General features: G+C 41.9%; 1 protein-coding gene across 1 annotated transcript in view; it reads left to right on the plus strand.

Annotated features, from left to right (window-relative positions):
- The window catches only part of PTPN14 (protein tyrosine phosphatase non-receptor type 14), a 206,802-nt gene that overhangs the window by 78,900 nt on the left and 111,517 nt on the right, over nt 1-16,385 (plus strand). Inside the window, exon 2 of the mRNA XM_010372954.2 lies at nt 8,453-8,780. Within this exon, the coding sequence (XP_010371256.1) occupies nt 8,607-8,780 (174 nt within the window). The 5' untranslated portion in view covers nt 8,453-8,606. The remainder of the gene's footprint in view (nt 1-8,452; nt 8,781-16,385) is intronic.

Here is a 16,385-nt window from a genome sequence, read left to right on the forward strand (position 1 = left end):
AAAAAGAAAGTGCGGTGACCATGTTTAGGTTTGGATTTGAACTTCTGTCTTTCATTGGCCTGTGCAGGTAATTCAATGAAACACTAAATACAGACTGTGCAGGTAATTCAATAAAGAGGAACATGCTGCATTTGATTGATATTTGTGAAAGATCTCTCCTCTTCTTACCCATCATATTTAAAGATGTATTTGCTCTGCCAAATAACCTTTTCTAAATTGAGAAAAAGCTGTCTTTCTTTGCTTTGTGTTTTTAACTTTGAAGATTTTTTTTTTAATTAAAAATGAGAGAACAAAATACTGAAAATCCATAGTTCATAGGTAAAGATGGAAACTTACACTTTAGAGTTTAGGAAGCTGATTGACTACTCAGAAGTGAATTTTAGAAGTGACTGAAGGTTTTCTCTGTTCTGTTGCAATGTAGCCTATTCTATGTAAAAGACCTTTAAAATGTGATGTTTACAGAGCAAATATCCCAACAAATTGCTTTCAGCAAGCATGGGCACACTGAAACACTTTTTATCATCTCAGTAGTTCCACTGTATTTGTTGCAAGGAACTTGTCTGGATGTGCAATCTCTGTCTGTGAGAATACCCCAGTATAAGACAGATCAGGGGCTAGAGAAGGAAAACTTGGGTCGTGGGAATGTTCTTTTGGAAACCCAAGTTCAGTTTTTTCCCCTGAAAAAGCATGAGTGAGTGGAATAACTTAACTCTCATCCTTCTTCTTTGTAGCTTAACCCTCTCTTAAGAACCCAAAACTCAAACCCATCTAAGGCTCCAGGTCACTGAGGTCATGCTGGAGACTCCTGCCTTGCCTTAGTGTCAAAAACCCAGTGATCTCAGGATTCATTCTTTCTTCGTAATGACTGTGTTAGTCTGTTCTTGCATGGCTATAAAGAAATACCTGAGACTGGGCAACTTACAAGAAAAGAGGTTGAATTGGCTCATGCTTCTGCAGGCTCTACGGGAAGCATGGCACCAGCATCTGCTCTGCTTCTGGTGAGGGCCTCCGGGAGCTTTCAACCATGGTGGAAGGTGAAGGAGGGGAGCAGGTGTTGCATATGGCAGGAGAGGAGGGGGAAAGAGAGCGAGCGGGGTCGGGGGAGGTGCCAGACTTTACAACAACTAGATCTTGGAAGAACTCAGTATCCTGAGGATAGCACCAAGCCAGAAGGGAGCCACCCCTAGGACCTGGACACCTCTGACATCGGGGAATTACAATTCAACATGAGATTTGGTGAGGACATGTATTCAAACCATGTCAATGACAAACATTTATTTCACTTCCTGCCATGTATAAAGCTCCATGTTATGATTATAGAAGGCCACAAAGCTGACTCCAATACAGGTCTTTCCCTTCAGGCCTCTGACTGGGGAGCTGAGACACACATGAGAGTGATCGTAGGATGAGAGACTCTGTGATACACCAGGAGCTGTAGAGACACGGCCTCATGGATTTTATAAGACCAAAGGAATTTTGTATCAGTTTCCCCTGGGGAAAAAAAGGACAATCACAACACTGGTTGGGATTGCTGTACACATACTATTGGCTAGAATAAGAAATCTTCTTCCCACCCAGGATGGGCTCTTCAGAGGACATTTAGTCCGAGATTTTCTCCTTTATGCTTCAGGTGTCTGAGTCTGTGGGATAACCAGGTAGCAGTGGTTGAACTAAGAAAATGCATGATTCAGCATTCTACTTGGTCAGTGTTTCCACGGGATTGTCATAGCTTCATGTTAAACTCTGCTTTGCTGCCCCACCCCCTACCTTGGTTTTTAACCTTTAAAAAGACTTTCTCTACAGTAGGTGGTGAAGTACTCAATTTCCTCTTTGCACAACTCCTTGGCCATGCTTTGAACAAACCTAGCATACTCTGAAACTATGAGAAGAGTAGGAAGTACACTTGCCCATACTTCCTGAGTGCTCACTAGAACTGTTTTCTCACTTCTCACAAATAGGTGGCGTAGGTATTAATTTCATAGGTGAGTAAACTGAGGCTAAAAGAGGGTAAGTACTTTGCCATTCATTCTGCCCCTCTCTGATTAAAGCCAGTAGTTGCATGAAAGTTTGTGCGTGTTCCTCTCCCTAATAGTAAACCTTGGTTCTTAGAACCCCTCGGCTCAACTTCAGTCGAATGAGGATTTTTCCCTCTCTTTAGTCTTTAGCTTTCAGTTTCCAATGGCTTTACTGAGACAAAGACCCTGGAAGCTGAAGAGTTCAGAGAGTTTACTGCACTTTCCTTGTCATTCCACCGTGCTTTGTATTCCGAATTACTTTCATCATGGAAGGGTGAAAATCTAAGTCTTTTTTTATTTTTATTTTTTAAATAGATTTAGGGGGTTCAAGTGCAGTTTTTGTTTGTTTGTTTGTTTGTTTTTTGAGATGGAATTTTGCTCTTCTCACCCAGGCTGGAGTGCAGTGGCACGATCTTGGTTCACTGAAACCTCTGCCTCCCGGATTCAAGTGATTCTCCTGCCTCAGCCTCCCGAGTAGCTGGGATTACAGGCGCCTGCCACCATGCCTGGCTAATTTTTATATAGTTTTTTTAGTAGAAATGGGGTTTCGCCATGTCGGCCCGGTTGGTCACTCAAGTGCAGTTTTTTCTTTTTTTTTTGAGATAGAGTTTCACTCTCATTGCCCAGGCTAGAGTGTAGTGGCACAATCTCGGCTCACTGCAACCTCTGCCTCCCGGGTTCAGGTGACTCTCCTACCTCAGCCTCCTGAGTAGCTGGGATTACAGGCATCCGCCACCACACCTGGCTAATTTTTTGTATTTTTAGTAGAGATGGAGTTTTACCATGCTAGCCAGGCTGGTCCTGAACTCCTGACCTCAAGTGATCACTCACCCCGGCCTCCCAAAGTGTTGGGATTACAGGGCTGAGCCACCGTGCCCGGCCAAGTGCGGTTTTTTTTACATGACTGTATTGCATAATGGTGAAATCTGGGCTTTTAGTATAACCATCACCCCAATAGTGTCCCAGGTTACTTTCTTTATAAGATGCTCCTAGGAAAAAGAGGGTTAGAAGCTTGTTTTGAAATTAGAAAAAAATCACAGTATTGAAAAAAATTAGGAGTCAACATTGTTAGCTTTATGATCTGTATTTTACTTAGAAATAGAGTCTTGCTCTGTTGCCCAGCTGGAGTGTGGTGGCATGATTATAGTTCACTGCAGCCTCAAATTCCTCAAGTGATCCTCCTTCCAAGTAGCTGAGACTGCAGGTACACAAAACCATGTCCAGCTATTGTTTTTATTTTTATTTTGTAGGGTCAAAGTCTTGCTATTTTGCCCAGGCTGTTCTATGAAATCCTGAACTTAAGTGACCCTCCCACTTTGGTCTGCCATATATGTATAGTTCCTTTAATTTCTATGACTGGGTCTCAGCAACAGTTGCAACTTAATAGTATTTATTAGATATGTTCTTAAAGAATAGGTCAATAGAACTATTAAGTAGCTTATTTCTGTTTATTTTAAAAAATAGACTTGATTTTTGGGAGCACTTTTAAGTTCACGGCAAAATTGAAGGGAAGTCTTAAAGATTTCCCATATACCCCCGCCTTTCGCCGTGCTCCCCCACTATCACCATCCCCCACTAGAGTGGTTCCTTGGTTACAATTATTGAACCTAAATTGGCACATCTCTAGCACCCTAAGTCGTCGTTTCCATTAGGGCTGACTCTTTGACTTTTTATTTTTAACGGACCTTTCTCTTAAAACAGTAGAACTTACAGTAAATAGAATGAGGACTCTATAAAGAGCCCTCATTTTTCAAAAGGGTTATAAGAGATAACCCTTTTGAAAAAGTTTTTATTAGGAAAATCTTAAGTATCTAAACATGTGCCCTTTCTATGAGCATGTGGCATTTAGTTCCAGGTTTTATAATGTATGTGTGAGCAAATGAATATGATGGGGCCCCAGAGAGCCACATGGGGAAAGTTGGAAAGGTTCCAGGAGCCCAACTATTTAACAGAAAGGAGATGCTTAGAGTGAGTTTCACAGTAAGTCCACTTTATAGTAGATATTTTGCTCCCTGTTCTAATGACAAGCAGAGGTATTCCTACTGGGCATAAAATATAGCAGGGAGCTGAGTTACATTTGAGGTGGAGCTCTGTGCCTGTGTGGATGGGTAAAAGATGGAATTTTAACATATGTGCTATGGCTTTTTTGAGAACTTAAAAGTAGTGGATAAATTCACAGAATATAAAAATATTGAAATGAAAAGGACTAAGAGATCTTTTTCTCTAATCCTATTATTATAGATTAGTGTCAAGCAGATTGTTTACCTGGGATAATTTAGGTATAGCCATTCCTAAAGGTAAGAGATGTCTTAAATGAGTGCCTGAAAGTTCTTTCCAGAAGCACAGCTCTGTGGCTATGCAAGTTCTGGGTGGAAATGTCATGAACTTTTAATGTAGGTAAATGATGTGTGTGTTAGAGGTGAAAAAAATGTGTTTCTAGTTCTGAGGGAGTTTAGTGTCAAAGTGTGCTGATATTTTTAACATAAGCTAGATTAGTATGTTAAAATAAGCACCAAAGGCTGTGGGAATTCAGACAGAACAGACTACCTGTGATACTAAGGATCAGAGAAGTCCATAGAAAGAGGCAGCATCATTTAAATTCAGCAGTGATTAAGTGTGAGCATGTTTACTATCTGCACTAAGGATTGCCTTCTTTTTCACTTTTGATTATGAAAACTTAGGTATATACAAAACCTAAAAGAATAGTAGAGTGAATATCTGTATACTCACAGTTAGATTCAACAACTGTTAACATTTTGTGTATTTGTTTTAACTTTGAATTTATAGATGTGCTTATGTGTGTATGGTGTATGTGCTGGTTTTCCTTTTCTTTTCTTTTCTTTTTTTCTGAGGTGGATTTTTTGCTCTGTTGGTCAGGCTGGAATGCAATAGTGCCGTCTCAGCTCACTGCAACCTCCGCCTCCTGAGTTCAAGTGATTCTCCTGCTTCAGCCTCCCGAGTAGCTGGGATCACAGGCACACACCACCACGACTGGCTAATTTTTGTATTTTTGGTAGAGATGGGGTTTCATCATGTTGGCCAGGCTGGTCTCAAGCTCTTAACCTCAGGTGATCCACCTGTCTTGGCCTCCCAAGGTGCTAGGATTACAGGCGTGAGCCACCACGCCCAGCTGTATGCGTTGGTTTTTCAAAAAAAACATTGAAAAGTAAGTTACAGGCATCATGACTTTTTTTTATAAACCCTGATATATCCACTGGCATCTCTTAACACAATTCCTACATAATCACAATTCTATCAAAATCTGAAGAAAATTAATAAAGATACATTAATGTCATCTAATTTCTATTTTCTATTTCAAACTTTCCTAATTATCTGTATTTTTTACAGGTTTTTTTTTCACACCTGGATTTAATCAGGGTTCACACACTACATTTCGTTTTCATAATTCCTAAATCTCTTTTACTCTGCAGCAGCCTGTACTACCTCCCCCTCCCCATGCTCAATTTTTGTTTCATGACATTGACTTTTAAAAGGATCAGATGAGTTTTCTTATAACATTTTGTTGATACCATATCTTGCAAGTATTTTTGTCAACTGGAGATTTTAAAAGTCTTTTAGAAATCAAAATATGTATTTTCTAGGAGATATATTACCAGATTATCTGCTAGCCATGAATATAAGGCCATTGCTCCTGATATACCATTTTCAGTAGATAATGTACTTTAAAATAATCTTTATTTACAAAAATAATATAAGACAGCTGTAAGATGCTAGAACAATGTAGAAATATACAAGGTTAGAATTCTATTTAATATCAAGTAGCTCTGAGATAATAATTTTGCCAAACTTACATTCTTTCCTTTTTCTGTGTTTTTGTTTATCATAAAAATTGCAGTCATCTATACATGTTGTTTAAAGTTTGCTTTTTATTTCACTAGTTATGCATTGCGAATGATGTCCCATAGAATATGTAGTAGAGATTGTTTTTGCTGGGAGCAGTGTGTACCAAGCCAGCCACATTCTTTCCTAGGTGTTTACAGTGAGACACACACCCAAATGTAAAGTGCCTGGCTCAGAATTAGAAATGTGGCTTGTGCCCACAGAGCAAATATTTTTCTCTGTTTGAGGCTCTCTGGTTAATGCAGGAATTGAATATTGGCGTCTTCTGTTCTGTGCTTTAATAAGTTAAGGGAAATTCATGAGTAGTAAACACCTAAGGGCTGTATATTTGAATTTTGGCTCCCCCCGCTGTTTTTCTTGAGGTTGGGGGTGGGTGGGTCATTTCATATTCTTTTCTGTATCTATCAAGAGATCAGACTGGCTTACCTTAGAGGTAAACATGATACTCTGCCAACATAAAGTGATTTAGAAATGTTAATATATTTTACCAAGCCAGAGTTTCTAGCATATGTATTTTAAGCCATCATAAAACATATACCTGTCATGTTAAGGAATGTGCCCACGGCAAGTATCAAAGACCTGCAGTGGGAGGCTGGGGAGTGTGTTTTGCTGTGTTGCAGGGTTATACCCTGACAACCTCTGTGAGGCATGAGGACCGGCAGGGAGTGGTTTATAAATATTGAAGCCATTTTATTTATTAATTTAAGAATTCCTACAAGTAGTAGCTATTCCTATTTGTACATCCAAGTGTCTTGGGGCTCAGGGGGTAATTCTGTGTCGGCAGATGGATGAAGAGTATAAATCCTGAGTGGATCTGCCTGAATCTAGTTAACAAAACAATCAGATGAGCAAGAGATAGTCCGTTGGGCTTAATGGAGAACAGAACATTTGGACAGAAAAGCTTTCTGGACATTTCTGGCTTCTTTGAAAGACAAGTGTGATGAGCCTCCCAGCAAGATTGCTGGCTCAGGGTGGAGCAATAAGGCCACTTTTGTTGTTATTTTATTCTTGTGTTATCCATGGCAATAATGTCATCATTTTCATTTGGTGGGACATCAGGGTGTTTATAAGTCTTGTTACTATAATAGTAAGTTAAATTATCTGTGATTTGGTTACAGGACTTTTGCATCAAGATTTTGTAAAGGAACAAGATGATAGTAGGGTGGTTCCCCACATCTGTCTAAATATTTGTTGAAAAAAGGACAAAGAGTTGTGATTTTTAAGTGCTTTGAAGAATTCATATCTTTCCATTAAAAAAAAAATGGAAGTAGCTGGCCAGGTGTGTTGGCTCACGCTCGTAACCCCAGTACTTTGGGGGAGACCAAGGCGGGTGGATCACATGAGTTCAGGAGTTCAAGACCAGCCTGGCCAACATGGTGAAACCCCATCTCTACTGAAAATAATAATAAAAAAAATAGTCAGGTGTGGTGGCGGGTGCCTGTAATCCCAGCTACTTGGGAAGCTGAGGCGGGAGAATCTCTTGATCCTGGGAGGCAGAGGTTGCACTGAGCGAAGATTGCACCACTGCACTCCAGCCTGGGCAACAAGGTGAGACTCTGTCTCAAAAAAAAAGAAAAAAAAAAAAAAAGAAGTAGCTGATTATATTAAATGCATATTCCCACCACTTTATCATTCATTCTAAGTAAATAATAAAGTTAAAACATAAGACATGAAAATAAAAGTAAATAATGTTAATAAAAGAGGCAGTGTTGCAAAGAGTGAGGTGGAACAAGATCAAATTTTAAATTCAGTGGGGCACTAAAGTCATTAAACCTTACTTTTTTCATCTGTAAAATAGACACCATAGGGTTGTTCATGAAGTTGGAATGAGACAATATATTTAGAAATTTAAAAAGCAAAACACCAGTGTTCAAGTTTCACTCCTAGTGGGCTTTTTAATTTGTATTTTATTTTTTATTTTTTTTTATTTGAGACAGAATCATACTCTGTTGCCCGAGCTGGCGTGCGGTGGCATGATCATGGATCACTGCAGCCTTGGCCTCCCAGGCTCAAGAGATCCTCCCATCTCAGCCTCCCAAGTAGCTGGGACTAGAGGCACACGCCATCATGCCTGGCTATTTTTTTTTTTTTTTTTGTAGAGACAGGGTCTCATTGTGTTGTGCAGGCTGGTCTTGGACTCCAGGGCTTAAGTAACCCTTCTGCCTCAACCTCCCAAAATGCTGGGATTACAGGCATGAGCCACCACGCCCAGCCTCCTAGCACTTTCTTGAGTGGACAGTATTGCATAGTGAAAAAAGTATGTGAACTGAAGTTATGTAGACATTGGTTTAAATTCTGGCTTTACCATTTACACTGTGCACCTGTGAATGAATTCTTTAATCTCTTTGAACCTTCGTTTCTTCAATTGTAAAGTAGCTTTTATCGTATCACCCTTGTAAGATAAGGCATAGGGCATGGGCTCTGCCAAGACACTTAGGAGTTCCAGAACTTGCAACTTGTCAAATCTGGATGGTGATCTGTTGGCAGGGGGTTGTGCGCTTCTGTGTGTGTGGAATATGGTACCATTGACAGGTCCCTTCTGGAGCATGACCGTGGTGTTTCTTTTGCATTTACAGCTATCTTCCAGAGGACCACACTGGGCATGGACACCCTTTTCCCTACCTGGAGGAGCACAGGTGATAGTGTAATTTTCCAGTCACGAAACTGTTAAGGCCGTCTCAGGGGCGTGTGCGCCAGGATAGGAGGGCGGCGTCCGAGGACCACATAGCCATGCCTTTTGGTCTGAAGCTCCGCCGGACACGGCGCTACAACGTCCTGAGCAAGAACTGCTTTGTTACACGGATTCGCCTGCTGGACAGCAATGTTATCGAGTGCACGCTGTCGGTGGAAAGCACAGGGCAAGAATGCCTGGAGGCTGTGGCCCAGAGGCTGGAGCTGCGAGAGGTAAGGGGGTGTGTCTGTGTGCGCATGCGCGCATGCATGTGTGTTGGGTATGTGAAGGAGAACTCACCAAAGGGACCAGCCATCTGTTTCTTGGCATCTGTCATGTTTTTTGGCCTAAGCGACAATGTGTTTATAAGAATCCTGTTATTCTTAGCATGGCTGTGATCTTATCCGTCATTGGATGGGAAGATTCGTGCTGATGTGAACAACGCCTAAAGCTGCATGGCGTGGCAGGTTTCCTTTTATTTCAGCTGGGGAAGAGGTTTTGGGGGAGTTGAAAATGAGAGACTCTCCTACCAAAGTCATTTTCTCTCTTTAAAACAACTGAGTGGGTAGCTGGTATTTTGGCATTCTGGCTGCACATTAAGGAGAAAAACGCCCACATACGGATGCATGCAGCTGCCTTTTTTTTTTTTTTTTTTTTTTTTTTTTTGGTTTCTGTATTTTCCTCTTAAAAAAAAAAAAAAAAAAACAACAAATAAAGAGAAAAAGCATTTAGAGTGAGCATGACCAGTGAGGCTTTTTGTGGGATCCTGTAAAACAGAGGTTTTGTTGCTTTTAAGATTCCTCACAGGCCAGGCACGGTGGCTCAAGCCTGTAATCCCAGCACTTTGGGAGGCCAAGACGGGCGGATCACGAGGTCAGGAGATCGAGACCATCGTGGCTAACACGGTGAAACCCCGTCTCTACTAAAAAAATACAAAAATACAAAAAACTAGCCGGGCGAGGTGGCGGGCGCCTGTAGTCCCAGCTACTCGGGAGGCTGAGGCAGGAGAATGGCTTAAACCCGAGAGGCGGAGCTTGCAGTGAGCTGAGATCCGGCCACTGCACTCCAGCCTGGGCGACACAGCGAGACTCCGTCTCAAAAAAAAAAAAAAAAAAAAGATTCCTCACAGCCCTCATTGCTTTCATGCTGTCTGTGAGATGACTTTTAAGCAAAAGCAGCGCTGACCACTTAGAAAGTCATGCTATCACTCTTTAGAAGGGACTTTCAGAGCAGTTGTTTATGACAGCCAAGCCCTTCTTTTTTCAGTCGTACAGACATTCAGAACAAGAGACTTTTGTGAGCAATCCACACTTCAGCATCTGTGTCTTGAGAGCTGTCTGACATATTGATCAGTGGGGAAGGTGGTCTGGTTGAGTGGTTGCCAGTACTGAATGACTGCAAGCTCCTGAGGCTCAGACCTTCCTGAGGGAAAGCTGTATGTCATTGTCCTAGGTCCCTGGGCTCTTGGAGAGTCCAAGTGACAGCATTGCCCAGGACCTCGATGACAGAAGAGGGGTGGCAATCACTGTTGGAAGTGATTGCATGTGACCTCTCTCCACCTGCTTACAAAGGAGTTGGGGCCCAGGAGGATCTTCCTCTCCCCTTTCCTGCTCTGAAAGTGCCTTCTAAAGACATCTTCCACAGGCTAGCTGTTTTTCTCTGGGAATCTGTTTCACCTGAAATGCATCTGTCTCCTGATGTTCTTTGTGTTTATATTTTGGTTTCAGTGATCACGTATTCCTTTTAGGTATATTTTTCTGTGCAGGAGACTGTCTTGGACAATGGATATATGTATTAGTAGCTTGGTAATTGCCACAGTAGAATAAATGTGTGAAATGTTCTCATCTTGTTGATTGGTAGCTGGCTCTCTTTTTCTCGTTGGTAACACATTAGGGTACACACATTTAAACACATTTGCATATGTGCATGGGCATAAAGGAAAAACTTAAATATTGGTTGGGGAAGAGACTTGTCTAAGTTGTTATAGAAAATTAGTATTTTTACTTTTAAGTACTTTCAGTCACTCAAATTAGAGCAACTAATTATTCCTCATATGCGTCGGGGGACAGTGTAGCATGTGGTTAAGTAGTTACAAGTATAGGCATTGGAATCTTGGTCTTGGATTCAGCTTACTCTTCTGTCATTTGTTAGCTGCGTGACAATGGAAAAGTTACCAAATCTTTTGAGGCATAAGTTTCCTACGTATAAAATCGGAATAATAATGCTTACTTCATAGGGCTGTTGTAAATATTAAAAGAGTTCCTGTATGGAAAATGTATAGTGCTGCGTTTAATAATTTATAATTGTTCAAATTTGAGAGTCTTAATAAGCAACTTAAAAAAAACCCATTTTTTGTTAAAGAAAATATTGAACATCTTGTGCCAGACACTTTTTTAGAACTTGGTGAAATGAAGATAAATAAGGTACAATTTTACCTTCAAGACATGCATACAACAGTAGGGGAGTCCAGCCTTTAAATAAACAGTGAATATTGAATGTGGTCCGAGCTAAAATAGAATGCAGGGGTAGGCCCAAAAGGCGATGGCTGTCCTTAGTGTTGTGCAGTGCGCAATCCAGCCCACTGAACACTGCAGTCTTGCTGGTGAGAGAGAAAGAGTTGATGGAAGATGAACAAAGCCTTCACTCTGAACCAAAACTTGAAGGATATGTTTGAGTCCAGCAGGTAGAAAAGAAGGCCATATCGTCTTTAGTGTGAGGAACTGGATTATCAAAGATTCAAGGATGTGAAAGAGCAGCCAACATTTTGGGGGCTGAGAAGGCATCACTCCGAATCACCAGGTCAAGCTAGAGTTTATAACGAATGATGTGTGGAGATGTGTATGGTAATAATGGCTTTCAACAGACTATTGTTTTTCTCAGTGAGAAGGCAAAAGTCAACCCTGGGTCATCCCACAACTACCTTATCGCAAAGAATAAAGCAGTGCAGTGCCAAGTGTGTGCGTAGTGTGATTGACATTCCATTGCTGAGCTGGGGTTTGCATTTAATACCAACTTTATTTTGACATGCCCTAATGGGTGCATCCGCATTTGACCAAATCACTTTCTTTTTGAATTTTGTGCTTTCCTTCCATGACAGACAACATTGAAGTTGTGCCCTTTTGTGAATCAATCCTCTAGATACTCCTGAATTAAAGGATCAGATAGAGTAATCTGATACTTTTCTTCCTTTGCACAAACACGTCTTAAAGAAGAATGCATCCTCCACCCAAAAGCAGAAGTAAGAGGAGGTGAACACAGGATCTGATCCTCATACCTTGAATTTCTATTTGGGTCATTTTTCAAATAGAGCCAATGCTGCTTTAGAGGAGAAGATGATAACCAATCTAAGATATAAGAAAAAGTTTAGTCTTTTTTGGGAGGGGTGTTGGGGCCTAACTCTGTTGCACAAGATGGAGTGCAGTGGCATGATCATGGCTCATTCAGCCTCCGCCTCCTGGCTCAAGTGATCTTCCTGCCTTGGTCTCCCAAAGTGCTGGGATTACAGGTGTGAGCCACACACCCAGCCAAAATATATTTAATCTTGTTTTTTTTTTTTTTCTTTTTCAATTGAGATAGGGTCTTGCTCTGTTGCCCAGACTGGAGTGCAGTGGTACGATCATGACTCACTACAGCTTCAACCTCATGGGCTCAAGTGATCCTCCCACCTCAGCCTCCCAAGTAGCTGAGACTACAGGAACATGCCACCATGCCCAGCAAATGTTTACTTTTTTTTTTTTTTTTTTTTTTTTTTTTTTTTTTTTTTTTTTTTGAGGCGAAGTCTCGCTCTGTCGCCCGGACTGGAGTGCAGTGGCCGGATCTCAGCTCACTGCAAGCTCCGCCTCCCGGGTTTGCGCAATTTCTCCCGCCTCAGCCTCCCGAGTAGCTGGGACTAACAGGGCGCCCGCCACCTCGCCCGGCTAGTTTTTTTTTGTAATTTTTAGTAGAGACGGGGGTTCACTGTGTTAGTCAGGATGGTCTCGATCTCCTGACCTCGTGATCCGCCCGTCTCGGCCTCCCAAAGTGCTGGGATTACAGGCTTGAGCCACCGCGCCCGGCCATGTTTACTTTTTTTTGTACGCATGGGATCTCACTCTATTGCCCAGGCTGGTCTCAAACTCCTGGGATCAAACGATCCTCCCGCCTCAGCCTCCCAAAGTGCTGGGATTATGGATGTGAGACACTGTGCCCAGGTCAATATGTTTAGCCTTTATGAAGACTTAGAAACTAGATTATGGTGGATATTTGGCTTTGTCATTAGAAGTAGTTTAGGTATATCATAAATTTTGTAATAGCGTTATATTAGGAAAGGATGTATGGCAGATTAAAATTTTTTTGATTAAATTTTTTATTTACATTAATTGTTTTACCACTGTATTTTATTAGATAATTTTTAATAGACTTTATTTTTATTTTTAAGACTTTGATTTCTTAGAGCACTTTGAGATTCACAGTAAAATTGAGAGGAAGGTACAGAGAATTTCCATATACCCGTGGCCCCATGCATGTACATCCTCCTCCACTATCAACATCACCCCCAGAGTGGCACATTTGTTATGATTATTGAACCTACATTGACACAACATTATCACCCAGAGTCCAGAGTTTACGTTAGGGCTTATTTTTGGTGTTGTACATTCTATAGATTTGGACAAATGTGATATGCTCCTATTTAACATGGCATTCAGAAAGACCCAAGCCTTGTTCCTATTGTCAGCAAACAGTTGTGTCGGGGAAAGCTGAATGTGATAGGGTCCCTGCTCCCAGAAACCAGATAGAGTCTTTGCTCCTAGAGTTTAGAGAACAGGACAAACAAGAAACAAGGCAAAGGGAGCGGCTTGTGCTAAGGTACAGAAACAGGAAAGAACATGGAATTTTCAGGGAAAGGTGAAATTCAGTTTGCACTGGTGTGTGTGTGTGTGTGTGTGTGTGTGTGTGTGTGTTGGGATTTTCAGGGAAAGGCAGAGTTCAGTTTGCACTGATCTCTGTTTCTGTGTGTGTGTGTTGGAATTTTCTGGGAAAGGCATGGTTCAGCTTTCACTGATCTGTTTGGCGGGGGGAGGGTATTTTCAGGGAAAGGCAGAGTTCAGTTTGTTTGCAGTGGTGTGTGTGTTGTGTGTGTGTGTGTGTATGTGTGTGTGTGTGAAAGGGGTCATGGAAGGGAAGAGGGTAGAGGAGGAAGGGGTAGGACGGAGTCTGCTTTTGCAGGGTTTGCTGTGTCTGCCTAGGGAGTTTTAACTAGATCTATAGGATAGTATTTCTAAAATAAGTTACAAAGGGTAATTACCACCTTTTGATTGTATGTACTCTGCTGAGCAGTTTCCATAGATCAGTCGTGTAGTCCTCATAACGAGTCTGTGATGAGTCCCTACCCTTGCTGTTCCTATCTTACAGATGGGGAGGCTACAGCATAGGGTGACCTGCCCACAGTCACTGGGCTGGCAAGTTGTGAGGCCGGTTCAAACCCTGGCAGGCTGACACCACTGTTCCAGTTCCCGGAGACATGTAGTAGGGGAACAGGGAGCATGGTAAAATGCTTTGGGAAACACTCTCTCCTCAATTCTATAGTAAAAGAAAGAAAATGGTGTTCCAGTAAGTGTTTCACGGTTGTCTTAGCCTTCCAGAAAATACTCTTTTGAACTATGTGGGGAATAAAACACTGCTGTGAAGTATAAGTCATCAGAGGACTCCAAGGAGGAGCATGACATGGTTACCTTGCATGTCAGGTAAAGAACTCAGTAGTAGGAAAGAGTGGGGATCGGCCAGACGCGGTGGCTCACGCCTGTAATCCCAGCACTTTGGGAGGCGGAGGCAGGCTGATCATGAGGTCAGGAGATCGAGACCATCCTGGCCAACATGATGAAACACTGTCCCTCCTAAAATACAAAAATTAGCTGGGTGTGGTGGCACATGCCTGTAATCCCAGCTACTCGGGAGGCTGAGGCAGGAGAATCGCTTGAACCAAGGAGTTGGAGGTTGCAGTGAACCAAGATTGCGCCACTGCACTCCAGCCTGGTGACACAGTGAGACACCATCTCAAAAAAAAAAAAGGAAAGAAAGAAAAGAGTGGGGATCAGCTGAGTGAGATGGCTCATGCCTGTAATCCCAGCACTTTGGGAGACTGAGGTGGGCGGATCGCCCGAGGTGAGGAGTTCGAGACCAGCCTGGCCAACATAGTGAAACCCCATCTCTACTAAAAATACAAAAATTACCCAGGCATGGTGGCATGCACCTGTAATCCCAGCCACTCAAGAGGCTGAGGCATGAAAATCACTTGAATCTGGGAGGTGGAAGTTGCAGTGAGGCGAGATTGAGATTGCGCCATTGCACTCCAGCCTGGGTGACAGAGCGAGACTCTGTCTCAAAAAAAAGAAGAAAAGAGTAGGGGTCAGAGGGGAGGGACAGGAGGAACAGAGATGCCGGTGAGCACAATTGTAAACCTGGCAAGAGGTCATGAGATGAACTGGTTAGGAAAAATGTATTTTCAGTTGTTTTAAAGGGGAAGAAAAAAATCAGGGATAAGTTGCTACTTGGGAGCTGTGTTAACAAAGACATTCCCGAGATATAGGAAGCTCAGAAAATCAGAATTCTATTAATGTCATTGTAATATATCTGGATCAGTGGGCTTAACCCTTTTCTCCAAATCTTCGGTGGAACATGGATGTGTAAATGGAGCTGGGCCTTTTACAGAGGAGATGGGAGATCTGGAGCCCTATCTCAGTTTGAAAATAACTAGCCTAGGTTAAGGGAAAAAGAGCTAAAACAATGGTGCCTTATGACTAATTATCATAGTTTAAAAAAGAAGTACATGGAAACACAGCAGAGTTTAGTGGCTAGGAATGTCAGCTTGGACCAAACTGCCTGAGTTTGAATCCTGGTTCTGCCATTTACTAGCTATGTAAACTTAGATAGCTACTGAAGTACCCTGTGCCTCAGTTTTCTCATTTGTAAAATGGAAATGGTAATAGTAGCCACCTCTACGAATTGTTGGGAGGATTCAAAGAGTTAGTTTTTCATAGTTGCCTCAGTATTGCCGTTGCCTAGCATAGGGAGCACTCAGTATTTCTGCTTTCTTTGCAAGACACCCCACAAGCTATCCAGCCTCTGCCATGACACTTCCAGAGACTGGGCTGTCACCCTTTTGTAAGTCTACTTGTTCCATTTTTAGATGACTTTGATTATTAGAAACTGGGGCCAGGAGTGGTAGCTCACAACTATAGTCCTAATACTGGGAGGCCAAGATGGAAGGTCACATGACCTCAGGGGTTCAAGACCAGCCTGAGCAACATAGTGAGATCCATCTCTACAAAAAAATATAAAATTCGCCAGGCATGGTGACTACATGGTGACTACATGCCTGTAGTCCCAGCTACTTGGGAGTCTGAGGCAGGAGGATCCTTTGAACCCGGGAGAATGAGGCTGCAATGAGCTATTAACATACCACTGCACTCCAGTCTGGGTGACAGAGCGAATCTCAATGTAGATGTAGATATAGATAGATATAGATATAGATACAGATAGATATATATGAAACTGTGATCTTATGTTGAGTTAAAATAGCAAAGTCTTTCAGTTCCTCAAATAGCTAGGATTAATTTAAGGTTGTGCTGTCCAATATGGTAGCCACATGTGGTTATGGAACACGTGAAATGTGGCTATTTTGAACTGAAATGCGTGGTAAGTGTGAAAACACATCAGAGTTTGAAGACATAGGATGAGAAAACTAAAATACTCATTAATTATATTTATGTACAGGTTGCAATGATGTTTTGACATGTTTTAAATAATATTTATTAAAAGTAAGTTCACTTTTTGGTCTTTTAAAATGCGGCTTCTAGAAG

This window comes from Rhinopithecus roxellana, chromosome 8 (assembly GCF_007565055.1).
Source record: "Rhinopithecus roxellana isolate Shanxi Qingling chromosome 8, ASM756505v1, whole genome shotgun sequence".
In the NCBI taxonomy this organism is placed as follows: domain Eukaryota; kingdom Metazoa; phylum Chordata; class Mammalia; order Primates; family Cercopithecidae; genus Rhinopithecus; species Rhinopithecus roxellana.